Source organism: Cricetulus griseus, chromosome 4 (assembly GCF_003668045.3).
Source record: "Cricetulus griseus strain 17A/GY chromosome 4, alternate assembly CriGri-PICRH-1.0, whole genome shotgun sequence".
Lineage (NCBI taxonomy): Eukaryota > Metazoa > Chordata > Mammalia > Rodentia > Cricetidae > Cricetulus > Cricetulus griseus.
The window spans coordinates 207,538,035-207,558,868 of NC_048597.1; the positions used below are offsets into that span (position 1 = coordinate 207,538,035).

At 42.2% G+C, this 20,834-nt stretch overlaps 1 protein-coding gene across 2 annotated transcripts in view; it reads right to left on the reverse strand.

The window, feature by feature from the left end:
* Window positions 1-20,834, reverse strand: part of Pik3cb (phosphatidylinositol-4,5-bisphosphate 3-kinase catalytic subunit beta) — a 102,389-nt gene that overhangs the window by 62,937 nt on the left and 18,618 nt on the right. For both annotated transcript variants that reach the window (XM_027414260.2, XM_027414261.2), the window contains exons 2-3: window positions 19,666-19,764; window positions 4,256-4,442 (exon numbers count right to left, since the gene is read on the reverse strand). In XM_027414260.2, the coding sequence (XP_027270061.1) occupies window positions 4,256-4,426 (171 nt within the window). In that variant the 5' untranslated portion in view covers window positions 4,427-4,442; window positions 19,666-19,764. The remainder of the gene's footprint in view (window positions 1-4,255; window positions 4,443-19,665; window positions 19,765-20,834) is intronic.

The window sequence follows — 20,834 nt, forward strand, 5'->3', positions numbered from 1 at the left end:
AAGGCCAGCCTGGTCTACATAGCATGACAGGCTCCAAAGCTACACAGAGAAAGCCTGTCTCAAAAAACAAAACAAAAATCAACTTGGAAATGTATGCCACATGGATCAATGATTCTCTTTTTTTTTTTTTTTGAGGGGGGTTGGGTGGGGGGGTATAAGTCTATATGTGAGCAGGTTTTCAAATAATTTGGGCTGGAACTCCTGGAACTCACCACACACACACACACACACACACACACACACACACACACACACACACACACACACACACACACACACACACACAAAATCATACCTGGCAAAGTATGTTTGTTTTCCTAGTCCTTTCTTTTTTAAACAAATGTTGTATATATTGTATTGGTAAGCTGTCATGTGCTATTTGAGTTCACTGAGAAGTTGGCTCTGGAAGCTAGGTTGTTCCCTTCCCTATTTCAGACCCCAAACCTGTTTGTCTCAGATGTATCTTCCAGAGACGGGAGGACCACAGCCCAACAGTGAAAAACACTGTTCTTGAGAACAGCTGGAAGATGAACTATTCCTACAGGTTACCCTTGAGGTGCCTGCAGTGAACACAGGAGTCAGAAATTCAACCATGGGAAGCTCATCTCCGAGGAAGCTCAACCCTCAGAACTTGAGCTGACTAAATTGGCTTAGCCAGCTGATTCCTGCTGGATGCTTGCATGCCCTGATTTGGTGATGTTCTGCTATCTATCTGACTCTTGCTATTTCTTCATTTACCTTTGTTAAATACTTAATAAGCTCACTCATTCAAAACCAAAAATATAGCTATTGCAGATCATTCTCCTGACCCTATGAAACAGCAAATTAAAATAGATTTAGTTATATAGGGAATATGTTCTGTATTCCTATGTAATATAACACAGAACACAAAATATGCAAAGAAATTGCCCATGGAGATTAAGAACCAATGATATTTAGCATTCCTAAAAATAACCTGTAATCAAAAAACAATCAAAGCTAGGCAGTGGTGGCTCATGCCTTTAATCCCAGCACTTGGGAGGCAGAGGCAGGCAGATCTCTGAGTTTGAGACCAGCCTGGTCTACAAAGAGCTAGTTCCAGGACAGGCTCCAAAGCTACACAGGAAAACCCTGTCTCAGAAAAAAACAAAAAACAAAAAAACCAATTGAACAAAGTATGATGGTGAAATGGGCCTGTAATCCCAGCACCTGAGGCAGAGTCAGGAGGATCAGGAATTCAAAGTTACCCTCCACTATACAAGTTCAAAACCAGCCTGAGCTACAAGAAACTCTAAAAGTGTCTAAATTGTAAATCTTAATGTCATACATGTCAGTGGTTAACTCAATGGAGAGTATCAATGGTTAACTCAATGTCAGGCAAGGTTAGACATCCTACTTGTCACTGGCAACTGTAAAAAAGAAAGAAAGCTGGTGTGGTGGTACACAACTGTGGTCCTAGTACTTGGTCAGAGATGGGAGGAACAGTTCAAGGTCATCCTCAACTACCAGCCTGAGCTTCGGGAAACCCTGTATCAAACAAATAGCCAGGGAGCTGGAGAGATGGCTCAGAGGTTAAGAGCACCAACTGCTCTTCCAGAGGTCCTGAGTTCAATTCCCAGCAACCACATGGTGACTCACAACCATCCATAATGAGATCTGGTGCCCTCTTCTGGTGTGCAGATACATATAGAAGCAGAATGTTGTATACATAATAAATAAATAAAATTTAAAAACAAAAACAAAAACAAATAGCCAGGCATGGTAGCACATGCCTTTAATGCCAGTACTAGGAAATGGAGGCAGGCAGAACTCTATGAGTTTGGGGACAACCAAAATTTATATAATTGAGAGACACTGACTCAAAAAAAAAAAAAAAAAAAGGACAAGTAGAAACTCTCAGCAGTGATGCAGTAGCTAAATTCTGTATTTTCTTTTTACTTCAGAATTTACAGTTTTAGAATTCTCATGTATTAGGGGCTGGAGAGATGGCTCAGGGGTTAAGAGCACTGGCTGCTCTTCCAGAGGACCCAAGTTCAATTCCCAGCACCCACGTGGCAGCTCACAACCATCTGTAACTCCAGTTCCATGGGATCTGACAACCTCACAGACATACATGAGGCAAAACACAAATACAACAAAATGAATAAATCATTAAAAAGTCATGTATCAATTATTACAAAGTATATTTTACAACTTCCCTGATTTTCTTATGCAACTTTCAATTTAGTCAAAATTGGACCATATAATTTAATGAGACTTTTTTCCAAACATCTGTTTTATATGTAGTTCCTGGTGAATTTCCCTTATGCTTAGCCTTATAATAAATGTACTGCAGAGAGCAGACAAGGCAGTTCAATGGGTAATGATGCCAACTCTGATGACTCAATTCAATCACCAAAACCCACATGATGAGAGAAAGCAGAGAACCTACTCCTGCAAGTTGTCCTGTGACCTCCTAGGAGCACAGTTCTGCGCACACACAGAAATACAAGTACAAACGAAGGAATACTGCCGTGAAAGGCATCAGCACAATTAGCAATGCTTGCAGTCAAGGTTCTAAGTGCTTTGTTTAAGACTAGCAATGAACCAGGCTTTAGGATCCAGAGTATATGACCTTGGGCAGGGCCTCATGCCTCTCCCCAGACATTTCCTCAGAATCTCAAACAACTGTTAGCTGTGTTTACAATGAAGATTCGTTAGCTTCCTGTATTCCCTGTGATCTAGACTTTCCCTTATCAACTGTAGTCCTGCCAGGTGCACCCTGTCTCAGGATCCATCTGGAGATCTTATTTAGATTCATTATTGACCATGAAAAGAAAGAGCCCTACAAGCCCTGAGCTGTATATATGACTGTTGTTAAAAAATAACCTAACAGTATTCTTATCTTCAAGAAGTCTACATGAGGCTGGGCAGTGGTAGCCTTTAATCCCTGCACTCAGGAGGCAGAAGCAGGCAGATCTCTCTAAATTTGAGGCCAGCCTGGTCTACAAAGTGAGTTCCAAAACAGCCAAAGAAACCCTGTCTTGAAAAACCAAAAAGAAGCCCGAAAGCATCATTGCCAAGCATGGTGGAATATGCCTTTAACCCCAACACTCAAGAAACAGAAGCAAGAAGATTTCTGTGGCATTCAAAGCCAGCCTACTCTATATAGCAAACTCCAGTCCAGCAAAGACTACATAGGAAGACTCTGTCTTAAAGCAACTCACATGCAAAGGCTTTATTAAATCCCAGCTCTGGGACAGGAAAGATGGTTGAATGAATAATGGCTCAGACCACCAAGCCTGATAACTTTAGTTGGGTCCCCAGAGCCCACATGGTGGAAGGACAGAACCAGCACCCACAAACTGCCCTCTAGGACCAGTTTGATTCCCAGTACCCACTTCTTAGTTCATAACTATCTGTAACTGGTCTCAAGTGATCTGATGCCCTCTTCTGACCACCACAGGCACTACACACACGGTGCACATATAACACATATAGGCAGGCATATACATAAATTAAAAAAAATTTAAATTAGGTGAAACTCACTGGGCTACTTCATGCAACAGAGTGAGGAGCTGTGCCTGTCCCCTAAGCACTGACATCAGCATGTGGGAGGCTGAATCAAGAAGTCAGGCTCATGATAAGGGTACTGGGGGAGGGGGGGAGGCGACGACACACAACCAAAACATCACATAGAAGAAAGAAGTGTGCCAAGCTCAAAAGTCAGGAATTACAACAGCAGAAAGCCTTCAACTTTCTTGCCCTTCCACAGCAGTGTCTGCTAGGCAGTCCAGGCTGACCCCAGCTTTACTATGTAGCCAAGGATGGCCTGGAATACCCCCATCCTGCTTCCATCTTCCAAACCCTCCCTCAACCAAGGGCTGAGATTACATCATGTCACCATGACAAGAGTCAACTTTCTTAATACAGCCATCACATACGGATCAGTAATAAAGGTGAGAGAATAAGCATGTTTATATGAGAAATAGGACACATCAAAAACTTTAACATCTGGCCAGGCATTGGTGGCACACGCCTTTAACCCCAGCACTCGGGAGGCAGCGGCAGGAGGATCTCTGTGAGTTTGAGACCAGCCTAGTCTACAGAGCGAGTTCCAGGACAGCCTCCAAAGCTACAGAGAAACCCTGTCTCAAAAAACAAAACAATAACAAAAAATTTAACATCTCTCAGTTTTATCACATGATTTACACAAATATCATTTTCTTTAATATTTTTCCCACTAAATTACTCAGAAAGTAAGCTAAGCCTTGAGAAATTCTAACTATAAACATACCTGTTTAATATAAGAAATGGTAGCTTCCCGAGGTACTTCCAACTGGATATAAATCCCAGTGGGCAGAAGGAAATCCACAGATATGGCGCCATCAGAAGCGATCTGTGAATCCACTGCCCAGATGTCAAGGATGTCTGCCATAGCAGGAGGCATCATAGAGCTGAAGCACATTCATAACCTCAGGGCCCTGGAAGTCAAATAAAGTGAAAAAATAGGCATTAGATAATTTCTACCTAAGACACAACAATCCAGGCAGGTTGGAACACACTTACAGTCCTAAGCTAGTTGGGATGTTGAGGCAGGAAAATCTGTTGAGCCCAAGAGCTAGAAGGCTTGAATATGAAGCCCAGCAAGACTCTCGGAGAGAAAATGGAAAACCACCAATCTATAATTAGTTCTTTAAAAAAGGGTTCTTATTTTATGTGTTTGTGTGCCTCAGTGTGTATGTACACCATACACATACCTAGTGCTAACAAAGGTCATGGGGTGCCCTAGTAGAGCTGGAGTTATAGATGATTTTTGAGCTGTTCAGATTGGGTGCTGGAAACCAAACTCAGACCTTTTGCAAGAGCAGCAAATGGTCTTAAACCTCTGACCGGCCCCTACAATCAGTTCTTCATTTCAATATAGACAATAATGTAATAGAACCAATGAAATGTGTTTTTCTTATTTTAAGTATGGGGGAGGGGTAACTGAAATGTGAACAAAGGTGTCCATAGGGGCCAAAGGCACAAGATGTGGCTGGCACTGGACTCACGGGCAGTCATGAGCCACCCAGGGTTGTGCTGGGGAAATGAACCTGGGTCCTCTTGAAGAGCAGCAAGTGTTCTTAGCTACTGAGCCATCTCAACAGACCCCCTAAATGTGGTATTAAACAAACAAACAAACAAACAAACAAAAACAAAGGAAAGGCTACAGCGCTGGTTCAGCACCAGACCCTACATGGAAAGAAGAGAACCCATTTCCACAAGTTGTCTTCCTCTAGGACACACACACACACACACACACACACACACACACACACACACACACACACACACACACACGTAAATACGTAAATCTGATTTTTAAAATTTAAAAATAATAAAATAGCTAGAGGAAGGCAGGCATGGTGGTTCATGTCTGTAATCCCACTACTTGGGAGACTAAAATAGAGAACCATTGAGTTTCAGTATCACCTGGGCTACACAGGGAGACCTGGCTTTTAAAAACAAACAAACAAACAAACAAAAAACGGGCTGGCTGGACAGAGGTGATGTGAGCCTTTAATCCCAGGACTCAGGAGGCAGAGGCAAGCAAATCTCTGTGAGTTCAAGGCTATCCTAGTCTACAAAGCGAGTTCCAGGACAGCCACAGCTGCATAATAAAGACTTTGTCTCAAAAAGAGCACCCTACCCCGCCCCCCAAAAAAGGGGAAAAGAAATGCTTTTAAGAAAATAAAATGAGCCGGGCTTTGGTGGCACATGCCTTTAATCCCAGCACTTGGGAGGCAGAGGCAGGTGGATCTCTGTGAGTTCGAGGCCAGCCTGATCTCCAGAGCGAGTGCCAGGATAGGCTCCAAAGCTACACAGAGAAACCCTGTCTCGGAAAAAAAAAAAAAAAAAAAAAAAAGAAAGGAAGGAAGGAAGGAAGGAAGGAAGGAAGGAAGGAAGGAGATAAAATGACTAGTGTTCAGTGTAGTATATTGGTGGAGGCCTTGCCTAGTGTGTCTGATGTTCTGAACTCAAGCCCAGCACTGTACCTCCCATTTCTGCATCTAAATTAAAAGAATTCTTCTTTGCCTTCCTTGTCATCCTGATTCCACAGAGAGCAAGCAACACAGGCAGAGTCCAGTCTATGAGCTTCAGGTTGGGAGGTGTCTTAGGACCGACAGACAGACTCTCCTTGTTTTAAAGATAAGAAAACTAAAGCCCAAGAGATATCCCTATCCAGGAAGACAGAGAGACAGGAGTGGGAAGGGTATTGTTTTAGCTTTCAAAGCAATTAGCCTATGTTTCCCTTGCCTCCTTTAAAGGAAATGTTCTACACACGGCTACCAAGTCCTGGAGGTCTTCAGTCATTCCACCTTTTTTTTTTTTTTTTTATGAAATCATAAGATCAAACACTGAAAACAAGAAACATTTTTAAAGTATGAAAACAACTTTTCAGGGATGTTCAAGGGTATAGAACACACGAGGGACAATTAGTCCCACTGAGCCTTTACACGGTAATTACAGCCCACAAGCTGCCATCGGTCCACTAGGGAAAGAAGAAGAGTTGAAAGACCTCCACTTCCCCAGTGACGTGCCAGGAAAGTCACTAAACATCTTTAAATCAGGAGACAAGGGGACAACAGCACACACGTCTGACGTGTCAACAAGCACCACACAAACACTCTGAAAAATAATGGAAGAAACTTTGAGAGACAATTAAAAAAATGAGAATACTATCTCCTGTTTCCATGATAAAAACGAGAAGGAGAGTATCCACTGTTCCATGTGTGACTTGAGTACAGAGGACACTCAGCCCTTCAGGTTCTTTCGTCCTGGAAGAAAACCCTGGCCAAGGAGCACATGAACAGTAATAGAAAGAGTTTCTAGCAGAGAAAGGCATTCCTGAGAACAGAAATACACTAGAAAGCCAGGACAAGAAACAAATGGTAGGGGCCCCAGGGCTCTCCACAGGTCTGGAGACTGGGTCTATTCCCTTGAGCATACTATTTTTTACACATAGTCCCGGTGGTCCACAGTCTCCTGTCTTCCTCTGCCAAGTGGATTCTTTACTGTTGACCTGGATGCCTCTCTCTGGGCCCTACTCCCCAGCCACTGGAAGGGAAGGTACCACACACACACGCTGGCAGCAAAGGCTACATTTGCTACTGCAACCTTCAGGCTTCCTTCAGAGGTAACTTCCGTGATGGCAACTAGGGCTCATTCCCATTCCACTACCCTGCTCACCACAGTAATGAGCCTTGCTAAAAACCAAGTCTGTTGTTTTGTGAATGAGTTTTCACCTTGTAGCCTAGGCTAGCATCAAGCTTGCTGCAATCTTCCTGTCTGTGTAACAAAACTATGGAGGGATTACATATAACAACTGCCACACAGAACTTAGTGCTTTACTCTCAAAATCATTTTACTCGAATCACTGTAACTCTATAAAACTATGGAGGGATTACATATAATAACTGCCACACAGAACTTGGGGCTTCACTTTCAAAATCATTTTACTTGAATCACTGTAACTCTATAGAAAGAGATCTCGCTAAAGTAATTTTTCATTTTCTTCATGTGGACACACACACAAAAATGTAAAACAAAAGGTAAATTTATTGTGAAGTTAAAAGTCTAATTTTATACAAGTCATTTGACACATATTTAACTTTTTAATTCTACAATTTATCGATTTTGTTTTGAGACAAGGTTTCTACATAGCCCTGGCTGCCTTGGAACTATTAAGTAAACCAGACTGGCCTCAAACCTGAGAGCCACCTGCCTCAGTCTCTGGAGATTAAAGGCACATGCCACCATTACTGGCTACTTATCACTTTATAATGTGGTATAAAACTCACCAAAATGGGGCTGAATGGATAACTCAGCAGTTAAATGCACTGGCTGCTCTTCCAAAGGTCCTGAGTTCAATTCCCAGCACCCACAGGGTGGCTCACAACCATCTGTAACTGCAGTCCCACGGAAGCTGATGCCTTCTGCTAGTTAGTGTGCAAATGTACAAATAGACAAAATACACACAAACATAAAGTACATAAATAAATAAAGTTTCTTTAAAAACTCACTATTATTAGCCAGGGGTTGGTGGGGCATGCCTTTAAGCAAGAAACCCTGTTTCAAACAAACAAACAAACAAACAAACACACACACAACTCACTATTATTGAACCAGATCTATAGAAATATTATTTACTGAAGCACAGGGGTTGTCTTTTTTCTGTGTGACTTTTTCAACATTTATTATTCTTTGACAATTTCGCACATGTATATAATACAGTTTGGTCACTGTAACCTCCCGCCTGGTGACCCTCTCCTGAGGAACTCCTCTTCCCAGCAAGACTGTATTCGCTCATATCTATTATGGGGGTTTTTGTTTGTTTTATTGTTGTTACTGTTGTTTTTGAGACAGGGTTTCTCAGTGTAGTCTTGGCTGTCCTGGAACTAACTCTCTGTAGACCAGGCTGGCCCCAGAGATCCCCCTGCCTCTGCCTCCTGAGGGTTGCTACCACCACCCGGCTTTTCATTGCATTTTTTGGTGACCAACTAAGTTTAATTAGTGTGGTTTTCGTGAGCGTGGTGAAAAGGTATTGGCTGGAGCATGGGCAACTGACTTGCAGCCACTTCTGAAGAAAATAACTCCCTATCCCCAGGCAACCATTAACTATCAATAGCTCCTCAGAGATGGTAAGGCCTGGGCCCCTCCCCTCAAGGGATATTTTGGATAATCAGGTTTTATCTCCATGGTTTTTGTAGACTAGCTGCTATATACTTAAGATGTTCTGACCTTATATAAGCAAGCTGCTTAATCTCTCTGGCCTTCAACACTCAGGAGGCAGTAGCAGGAGGAGCTCTTGAGTTGAGGCCAGCCTAGTCTATATAGCAAGTTCTAGACCAAGCCACAGCAATGTAGTCAGACTGTCACAAAAAAATTAACTGGATTAATTTATTTAAGAATACCCCCCCCCAAAGGACTGGAGAGATGGCTGCTCTTCCAGAGGTCCTGAGTTCAATTCCCGGCAACCACATGGTGGCTGACAACCATCTATAATGAGATCTGGTGCCCTCTTCTGGTGTGCAGGCATATATGCAGGCAGAACATTGTATATATAATAAATACATCTTAAAAAAAAAAAAAAAAGAATACCCCCAAAAGGTGCCTGGAATAGTCCATGGCATTTAAAAAGCACTAGAAAGAATGTTGGTTTACCTGAGAGCTAATATTAATGAGACCTGCCATTCTGAGATGAAAGGAACAGTGGTGCCTTTCATTCATGCTTCCAGTCATCACCCCTGATTGCTAGGTGAGAAAGCATTTAGAGCAGTGTTTCTCACTCTGTTGTTACTTAATTTCTCTGGGTAACAATCAGATTGTTATGAGTCTTAACAAAGACATTTCAACTTCATTTGTCACAGAGTTTTCTTTCATTAATTTGAATTTTCTCTGTTACTTCTGTGTTATATCATTCCTTTGGGATCAAGCGCTGGGGTGTCACTCTGTAGCAGAGTGGATTAACAATTCAAACTCAGTTCAAATAAGATGCCAAAATTACAAGATAGCAAGATGGCTCAGCAGTGCTGTGCAAGCATGGTAACCTGGGCTTGATCCCAAAGCCCAAGTAACGGTAGAAAGAATCTACCCATGGGCACCAGGCAGCACCCAGCCACACACACAATAAATGTTTTTAAAAAGAGAGATCAAAATGAGGAGCATACTTTAAAATCATACTCCTCTTGACCAAAACAAATACAATTTACATAACTATTTTACAACATTCCAAAATTCAAAATGTGATGAAGATGCTCAGGAAAAACAGAGCTGGCTGCTACAAAAGCTCTTACTCCAATGCAACATCTTAGGAGTATGTGCAGCAGGGCCACTCCTTGCCTTGTGACACAGGCCTTTCCTTAGGACTCATTTGAGGGACAAGTATTCAATGATATTTTGTCCTATTTGTGAATGAAAGCCATGCAACAAGAGTAAGGGCTTCTTTTTTATTTAGGTTGTTAATCTATAAGCCAATACACAGAATCAAAAGCAGCAAAACCCTGGTCACAAAGCTGCTAGCATGTACTGCACGATCAGGGTGTGCTGGTAAAAGACACAATCAACAGTGACCCAAGTCCAAACATAAACAGCATCTACTACAGTTTTAAGTAGTTCTTTAAAGCAACCACAAAACACCTCTTACTAGTGTTCAGTCATTATGGTTCTATAGCTTACTACCAGATAACCTTACATGGCACAGGGGGGTCATATGGGTCTTAGCAGATGGAAGACGACAGGAAGAGTATGAGTAGAGACCAAGTGGTTTAACTAAGAAGCAGAGCTAGGTGTGTGGTGATGCACGCTTTTAGTCCCAGAACTGGGGAGGCAAATACAGGATGATCTCTGTGAGTTCAAGGCCAGCCTGGTCTACACAGAAAATCCCTGTTCCCAAAACCCAAAACAACCCCAAAAGGCTAGAAAAATCTTGACCAGTATAAAAGGAAAATATCTAAAAGTGTCACTGCTTGAGTGATGGCTTCTTTCTGTTTCTTACTCCACTGGTGTGTCTAATAGGTTCCTGGACATGTTTTTTGAATGTCAGCGAATCTTCCAAGGATTTCTGATTCTTACTTGTAAGTACCGTGGCAATCAGGAATGACTCTGTATAGCAAAAGATACTCACATGTAACTGCTGTGAGAATGAGTCATGAGCCAAACTGTACAAGTGTGTAGCGGAGCTAGTGAGTAACCGACAACCCTCACATCTAGGAATTGAACCAGGGCCAGAAAGCCATCTGGATGGCAAACAGCACCATGAGAAGAATTTTAAATAGCTTCAGCTGTAGAAAAAGCACTGCTACAGGCGCTGGACCTTTTAACTATTTATCTACTGTCATTCTGAAAATAAGCGGTAACACACACAATTTTAAGAGTGTGTTACCAACACTGGCTTTTCTCCACAGCCATTTCAGATTTACTATTTTTTTGCACAATAATTTAACTTTGCTTTGCATACCATTTTTTAATTTTTTTTTTCCCTTGGTGACCAATTTTCCTCTTAAGATATCTGGCCAAGGGGCTGAAGAGATGGCTCAGAGGTTAAGAACACTGACTGCTCTTTCAGAGGTCCTGAGTTCAATTCCTAGCAACCACATGGGGGCTCACAACCATCCGTTATAAGATCTGGTGCCCTCTTCTGGTTTGCAGATATACATGGAAGCAGAATGTTGTATACATAATGAATAAATAAAATCTCTTTTTTAAAAAGATATCTGGCCATGAATGACAACTACATTTGGGAAGAGCTTTCATTCTCCCTTGACATTTAAGGGGGAGTGGATAGCTAGTGATAATAGCAAGGTATCAGTCTTGAACATCTTTTCTCTAGAGGATACAGTAAGCCAGGAAAGTCAAACTGACAGTGTCATTCAGTGCAAGGCATTGAGCAAAGAGGAGGAGATAGGCTAGCTAGCTCAGAGGTGGAGTCCCCACCTAGCAAGACAAGGACGTGAGTTCAATTAATATTTACTAAATATTCACTTTCTTAAAGGCATTCCACACATTTGACTGAGGAAAGATTTAAAAAATAAAACACTGGAACCAGAGAGATGACTCAACAGTTAAGAGCACTGGCTGATCTTCCAGAGGACCTGGGTTTGATTTTCAACACCCACAAGGTAGCTCACAACCATCTGTAACTCTTCAGTCCTAGGGATCCAATGCCCTCTTCTGGCTTCTGTAAGCACTGCACACATGTGGCACACAGACACTCATGCAGACACAGAGGTTAAGTGGGAAACACATTTGGTGTGATTCGCCCAGAAAGTGTTACTTTTTATATCAAGGAAACACATGAGAAGGTGGGTAGGGCTTAAATGGCTTGTTGCAGTGATTTCCTACAGGAGCCCCAGTCACAGGAGAAGAGCTTGACTACTGGGAAAGGGGATTATAGAGAGGGTATTTGCTTGACCTTCCCAAGGAGGTAGGACCGTAAAGTTGAAGCAGAAGGGCCAGTAGGAGCAAGCAAGGTGAGTGGAGGCACCACCCTCTGAAGAGGATTGATGTTGTTTTCATGGGACCTACTTAGTGTATATGTCTGGGTATGTGTGGCTGTACACACTGTTAATCCCAGCACTCCAGAGGCCAGCCTTGTCTACACAGTGAACTCCAGGCAAGTCAGGGCTATAATAGTGAGACTCTGTCTCAAAAAATAAAATATAAATAAATTAATTAAACAGTCATATTTCCCAAAGAACAAAGACTATGTGTTTATGAACAATTTACACAAATGCATAATCTCAGAATTATTTCATGTAATAACTTCTATTTGCTATAGGATAATAATGAAATTTTGTTTCTATGTTTGGTTTTTTTAGACAGTGTCTTAGTATGTATCCCCAGCGGGCTTCAAACTGGCAGCAGTCCCCCTGCCTCAGCCCTGAGCACTGAGATTACAGGATGGGCCACCATGCCTGGCTTCACAATGAAGCCTGCATCCAGGATCTGGAGAAAGCTAGTGAACTTTGAAAACCTGAATGTGATAGCAGAGCTGGTAAGGACCACCTGTTACAGCCTGAGTTTCTACACCATGGGTTGTGCATGGAGATGCCTGGAAACACTTCACTTTCATCACTAAGGAAACACGCTCCCATGCTATAAACCTTAAATCTTATCTTTCCCCTTACTTTTAAAATTATATTTATTTTGTGTGAGAATACGGGGGGGGGGGTGCCACGTGTGTGCATTACAGCATATGTGTGAATGTCAGAGCATGGCTTGTGAGAGTGATTCCTCCTTCCACTATGTTGGTCTCAGGCTTATCAGGCTTATTGACAGCACTTTCAGCCACTGAACCACCTTGCTGGCCCTGGAATATGGATTCCCCCACCTCCAAGACAGTCTTTCTCTGTGTAACAGCCCTGGCTATCCTAGAACTCTCTTTGATGACCAGGCTAGCTTCACAACACCTGCCTCTGTCTCTCCGAATGCTGAGATAAAGAAGTATGGATTCTTTATCAACATTTAAAACTGGGGCCTAAGGAAAAAGGTAACTACAATGTCACTGTGACAGGCTTGGGATTATGACAGGACACCAGGTAAGTCAAAGATTCCAGCAGTTACAAGTGATTGTATATGAAACTCTATCCACCGGAATGCAGAATGGAAGCAATTGTGCCAGGTCAGATATTTGCAGGGCGACTACAGCCTGCATCATCTCATTCTCCTTACAATGGTAACAAATAACAGACAACAGCCAGAGGGTGGAAGAAAGAGATAACTCCATAGCAACTGCTTCTTGGGTGAAAACACAGGTAGTCTACCGTGTTTGGCCAATATTAATTCTTAGTCTGTTACAAATGATCCTCACGAATTTAGTCAAACACATGAAGTTGCAAGGCTATGATTAAAATCCACAATCATTAGTCACAGGCCGGCCAATATCAAGTGTTTTCCTTCTCTGTCCAAACAGGAAATAGAATTATTAGGAAGAGTGAAGAGACTCAATCCCCACCAGGTCCCTGCCAGGATGGATTTGCTGCTCATTGCAGGCCAGATGAATACTTACTGCCAGAACATCAAGGAGTTCACTGCCCCAAAATTAGGCAAGCTCTTTGTGGCCCAGGCTCTTCAAAATTACACTAAGAAAAGGAAGTTTGCAGAAAAGAAGTGGAGTGGACAGACTGTTGAGGTTGCAGAGTGACTCCTGGAAAAATGCATTTCTGTACTGCAAGTGCAGAGGGTTTCTCTAGTGTCACTGCTGCAGGGTTTTTCTAGCCAATAATAAAATAGACTGTGGGAAAAAAAGAGTGAAGACACTGCCACCATGATGCCAGTCAGCCCCTCACTTCTACCCCCCCCCCACACACACACTCTCCAACGATCCTCTCCGTCCATTACTTTACATACAATATTTTAGAGTAGCCACCCCCCCCCATGGAAATGAACATAGCAACAGTTCTCCTCCTTTAGCACCTTCTGAGACTTACTGTTTCCAACAACAGCTGCAGAGGTGCAATGAATATGAACCTGACTTAAGGCAGACATAAATTAGACAAAAAGAGAAAAGATATCAGAAACCTTAAGTATTTTAAGAAATGCAAGACCATTAAGATTGGAACTGGAGCTGGGCGATGGTGACTCTCGCCTTTAATCCCAACACTCGGGGAGGCAGAGGCAGGTGGATCTTAAGTTCGAAGCCAGCCTGGTCTACAGAGAGAGTTCCAGGACAATCTCCAAAGCTACACAGAGAAACCCTGTCTCGAAAAACAAAACAAAACAAAACAACAAAAGGGATTAGAACTTGAGGAGCCACATAACAGGCAGAGAGCAACAGCAAGAGGCTGAGTGTTACTCCTGATGTAAATGAACAGGAGACCCAACGAAAAATATTCAACAGATTGGTACAAAATGATTAGAGGAAGTGTGTTTATGGGTAGGGATACAACTTAACTAAAATTCTAACTTCAACTGGTCATGAGCACACAACATATACTATTGATAAACTACAATGTGAAAAAAGACTATATAAGGAATAAGAATCCAACATAAAGAGCAAAATAACCAGAAATGTACCAAAGCCCAAATAACCCAAAAACATGAGGTAAAAATGCTTAATGTAATTATTCACTAAAGAAATGAAAATTCAAACCACAATCAGACCAGTGGTTGCTCACACCTTCGAGTCCAGCATGGAAGGCAGAGGCAGGTGGATCTGAGTGAGCCAGAGCTATACAGTGTCATTATTTCAAAAATAAAAAACAAAAACAAAGAACGGAAATGCACTTATACCCACAGATCACTATTAGCAGGTGAACAAACTAACTCATTCTTCTCTAAATAGAAGATCAAAATGGCGCTGCTCTTCATTCTATGACACTCTTATCCAATATCGGAGGCACATGAACATTTAAGTGAAATTTTTTCATAATAAGGAAGAGAAGTCTCAACTCAAACATACATCGCTAGAATAAGAAACTGTACTGAATGTTTTACAAGATGGGAAAATAATTAAATACAATTATATATACCACCATTAATGCACCTCACACACACTGTTAACAGAAACAAAAAGGGCAGGCGCTGTAGTACATCTGCTGTACTCAGAGCACTCAGGGGGCTGAGGCAGAAAAAGAATTGCTACTCAGTTTCAGGACAGTTTGGATAATGTGAGACACTGTCTCAATTTTTAAAAGGATGGGCGGGGGAGGGGCAGAACACACACCATGAGATTCAATTTACTTAATTATAAATAGCAGCTGACATATCATTGAGAAAGGAAGGTCACTGCTGGCTCCAGGCCACAAACTAAGTTCCAGGCCAGCCTGGTTACATAGTAGGACCATCTCAAAAAAATAAAAATAAAATAAAATAAAATAAAATAGTGAGAAGGGAGCATCAGAGGAAAGCACTAATGTTGCCCAGGGTATCACATACAGGTCTTCTTCCACTGTTCTAAGTTTAAGGCTTCACAGGCACATCGTGTGTGTGTGTGTGTGTGTGTGTGTGTGTGTGTGTGAGAGAGAGAGAGAGAGAGAGAGAGAGAGAGAGAGAGAGAGAGAGAGAGAGAGAGAGAGAGAGAGAGAGAGAGAGAGAGAGAGAGAGAGAGAGAGAGAGAGAGAGAGAGAGAGAGAGAGAGAGAGTGAGAGTGGCTGTGTGTTTTGGAAGGCTGTGTCTACAAGTCTTCCTCCAATGCTCTCCATCATATTCACTGTAGCAGTCTCTCCAAATAAGCCTGAGCTCACAGGTACAGCTGGGCTAGCCAGCTTACTTAGGGGACCCCATCTCCACCTGCCAATTGCTGAAATTACAGGCAGACTGAGGGGTCCACCCAGAATTTCTGGGTTCTGGGGTGTCTGCACAGCAAGAACTTTAATCACTGAGCCACTTTCCAGCCCCACTCAATGTTTTTTTATCTTATATTTATTTTTATTTTATGTGCATTGGTGTTTTGCCTGCATGTCTCTCTCTCTGTGAGGCTGTCAGATCTTAGGGTTACAGACAGTTGTGAGCTGCCATGTGGGTGCTGGGAATTGAACCCAGGACCTCTGGAATAGCAGTCAGTGCTCTTAACTGATAAGCCATCTTTCCAGCCCCCCACTCAATGTTTTTATGCATGCAAATTTTCACAGTGACAGCCTGGCATGAAGAGCTATGTGATGGGAATTCATTCTCTAGTCCTGTGGTTTCAGAGTTGGTGTTAACAAAGCCAAACTCCAGCTCTGGTCCCTGAAACTGCTCTTCCAGCACTGTTCCCACCTCCAAGTTCCTACCATGCACCGGTCCAACTGCTTGTTATAACTTTTGTCTTGTCCTCCGAATCTTAAGACAGAATACACATTATAGACTGTAGCAGGCTTTGTATCCTGCTAATTGCTGTTTACAACACCATTAAAGGTACCTGAGCTCCTATAAGGCTCTGGGCTCAATTCCCAATACCACATACACAAAAGTCTGGATTATGGAGCATTCAGATTAGGAAACTCAATCTGTACTATCCATTTTATATAATTATACTTAGAATGTATCCTATAAGTTATGCATTAAACCACTAAACTTCTGGGGCGGGAAAGATGGCTCCTAGATAAGAGAACTTCTTGAATAATCATGAGGACTGGGGTTCAGATCCCAGCACCCATGGAACAAGCCAGGTATCATCCACTGTATATCAGTACCGCAGCTCTGGGCAGGATGGAGATGAGGGCTGCCCAGGCTTGATGGCTTCCAGCCTAGCTGTGAAAATGTGAGCCCCAGGTTTGGGAAGAGACTGTGCCCCAAAGGAACAGGTGGAGAAGGATAGAAGAAACCCAAAGTCTAGCTAGAATGTGTACACACAACAGGCTTACAGACCCCACACACATGCATTCAGAGTCACATGGACGGATGGACAGGGACAGACAGACAGACACACACACACACACACACACACACACACACACACACACACACACGTGCACACGTGCACACGCTCTCTCGCATAACAAAAAAAAAAAAAAAGGAAGGGAAAAAAGGAAAGAAACCCTTTGGGCTGGAAAAATGGAGACATGGCTCAACAGTTAAGAGCAGTTTGTTCTTACAGAGGACCTGAGGCTGATTGCCAGCACCCACATGGCAGCTAACAGACAACTGTCCACAACTCCAATTTCAGGGAATTCCACACCCTTTTTTGACCTCTGTAGGCACCAGACACACATATGGAGCACAGACATACATACATGGGAGCAAAATACTCATACATAGAAAATAAGATCAATTGTCAGGTGGTGTTAGATCATGCCTTTAATCCCAGAACTCGGGAAGCAGAAGCAGGTGAAGCTGAGTTCGAAGCCAGGCTGGTCTACAGAGCAAGTTCCAGGCTACACAGCAAAACCCTGTCTCAAAAAAATAAAAAATAAAAAAAATAAAATAAAATAATCTTAAAGCAAGGCTGGAGAGATGGCTCAGAGGTTAAGAGCACTGACTGCTTTTCCAGAGGTCCTGAGTTCAATTCCCAGCAACCACATGGTGGCTCACAACCATTCGTTATGAGATCTGGTGCCTTCTTCTGGTGTGCAGATATACATGGAAGCAGAATGTTGTATACATAATAAATAAAATCTTTTAAAAAAATCTTAAAACAAACAAACATGGACCAGTGAGACAACCCAGCAGGCAGAGACACTTACAGCAACAGGGAAAACAGCCAGAGTTTGATCTCTGGAATCCACATAAAGGTGGAAGGAAAGGACCAACTGGATAAAGATGTCCTCTGAATATGAAGTGTCATGGCATATATTCTCTCTCTCTCTCTCTCTCTCTCTCTCTCTCCTCTCTCCTACACACACACAATAACAATAATAATAATAATATTTTAAGAATTCTTAAGCTATGCTGTCACATAAGGCTGTAAGTATATAACAGACTATTCACCCTCTTCCCCTGGAAAACTGGACTGAGAACAAGCAGACATTTATACTCTCCTTTATCTATTACTTCCTTTATCGTGTGGCTGTAAAAAGGCTAAATGAGATTCTGGCAAAATAAAAAAAAAACAGTTTTGAAAGGTCATGCCATGCAGACAGTCACAGCTTTCATAGTGTCCTTCCTGTCTAAGGCAGACTACATGACAATCTGATCGGTTACGTTCTGAGTAAAAGCAAAATGCACATTACCATTGCATTATCAAAGGAGCAGAACTGTAGACACTCAATAAGATCTTTATGAACATCATTTCCAACTGTATAAACGTCCAGTGCATGTTAGTGAAAAGGACCCTTGAGCAACGAAACACAATTGGAGGTAGGGCAGCCGCTTCCCCAAACTCTGGCAGGCAGGCTAAAACTGGACCACTCTGTTCACTCAGGGTTTACAACATAATAAACTTTCAAATTAAGACATATCAACACCAGGCTTGGTGGCACCTGCCTATAATCATAGCACTTAGGATGGGAAGACAGGAGGTTCGGGAATTCAAAGTCATCTTCAGCAACATAATGACTTTAAGGCCAGAGGGACTAAATAAGACCCTGTCTCAAAAACAAAAACCATTGTGATAATGTGTCCAATCCCAACCTTTGAGGGGTAGAGACAGAAGGATCAGGAGTTTAAAGTCAGCCTCAGATACAGAAAAGAATTAGAGACCAGACTACACTACATGAGACCCTGTCCCAATAAACAACAACAAAATAAAAAAAGAAAACGAAAACAAATTTTAAATACGTCATTTTCCAAGGAAAAGCATAATAGCTATATTCAGTTGGAAGTGTACTTGGTGGCAGAGCACATGCTCAGTGTGTGAGAGATACTGGGTTAAAGCTGTAGCACCTAGAAAAGAACGTTGACACTGCTCACAGACATGGTGGTACATGCCTCTAATTGCAGTACTATGAGAGCTGAGGCAAGAAAATAGGCCTCAGTTGACGACAGCCTGGGCTACAGAGTGAGCCCATATTTCAAATGAATAAACCCACATTGATCACTCTTTTTAATTAGCAAATAAAGTAACAAGTTTCCTTATGGCACATTCATGCATAGGTATTAAGTTTGGATTGGTACCCTGACACACACCCTGCTCTACACCCACCCTGCCTCCCCTCATCTTTCCATCCTGCCTCTGCCTGTTCCCTTCCGCTCTTGGTATTCCCCTCTCCACTTACATATCATGTGTTTTATTACTCTCCCTGACTCACCCTGATTGTTCTTCAAGATTTCCCTAATTTGATTGCTTCAAAAACCTGTCAGCCAGGCACAAATGGTACATGATTTTAACCCCAGCACTCAAGAGGCAGAGACAGATTACTTTGAGTTAGAAGCCAATCTAGTCTAAGAGCTAGTTTCAGACCAGTCAGAAACAAACAACCAAATAAAGGAGGCTGGAAGAGATAGCTCAGTGATTAAGACCATCAGCTACTCTTCCAGAGGCCCTGGGCTTAATTCCCAGCATCTACATAGCTGCTCACAACTGTCTGTCACTCTAGTCAAGCATGCAAGTGTTGCAAGTGCATACATGCATGCAAAACACCCATATGCACAATATAAACAATTAGTAAAATTAAAGCTATGTGGTAGAGCACTTGCCCACCCAAGGTTCAATCTCCAGTCCACCTTAAAGAGAGGCCCAGGACTGCCCCCGCCCCATATAAGCCCTATAGAAAACAATTAGAAGCCAACCAATATTCATACTTCCCTTCTACATTCAACTTTGTAAGAGACTAAGAAATAAAGTCTACAAAACTGGACACTTACCTCAAAACAACAGCCCCCATTTTAGTCTTTTAGGAATGTGTGACATTACTTGTGTTTAACAGAAGTATTCATGAAGACCTTTTCCGATTAGGAGACAAACTGAAAAATAAAAGGTTGAAGACAAAGTATTTATTACTCAAGATGGATAATGTTACCTGTTTACTACGAGTATGGCATTTGACTGCTTATAACACACACTTAATAAACAGGCTGAAGATCTAACAAGGTTAAAAACTTTTATGTTGAGGATCCGTACTCCATTCTTCTCAGCTTTGGACCATTTTTAAAAATCTGACACCTTTTCCTTATTAGTAGGTTTATATATTCAAGATCAAGCTAACTAAATAACTTATAGGATATAGTACCAAGAGAAAGAAAGAAAAAAGAAAGGAAGAGAAGAGAGAGAGAGAGAGAGAGAGAGAGAGAGAGAGAGAGAGAGAGAGAAATGCAGGACCCCTCAGGATAGCCAGAGTTATCTCAAAAAAAAAAAAAATTAAAAGCAACAACAAAATATAAGCCCCTTTCCCCAAGATGGTTCTCAAAGGAAATGTCTAAACCCAAAGCAAAGCTTAGAGGATAAGAACGCAGATCGAACAGTCCACCTGTCTGTCTGCATTCTGGCGGCCCATTACCACTGTAGTTACAGAGGCCTTAGAAAATTATCCCACAGGAAAAACCAGCTTAACCACCATGCCACCACGAGGTGTCCCCTGATCATTGAGAGAGAGAAGACAATGACACTTAGCTCAGTGCAGATGTCAAGGCTAACAAGCACCAGATCAAACAGGATATGGAAGCTGTGCTAACACTGACATCACCAAGGTCAACATCCTGGGTCCAGCCTATTGGAGGAAGGCAGCATCCATCCATCTGGCTGCTGACCAGGATTCTCTGGACACTGCCAACAAAGCCATGGTCACCACAGTCCAGCTGGCTAATCCTAAAAGTAAATCTTTATCATCATAAGAATATTTAGTGCTAGAGAAAGAAATTTTTAGTATTGTTCTTCCAGAGGACCCAAAATTCGAGTACCAGTACCAACATCAGGCAGCTTACCCAGCAGCTACTAACTACAGCTCTGAGGAAATCAAATGCCCTGGCCTCTGTAGGCACCAGCATTCGTGTGCACATACCCACACACAGGTGTAAAAGTAATGAAAAATAAATTT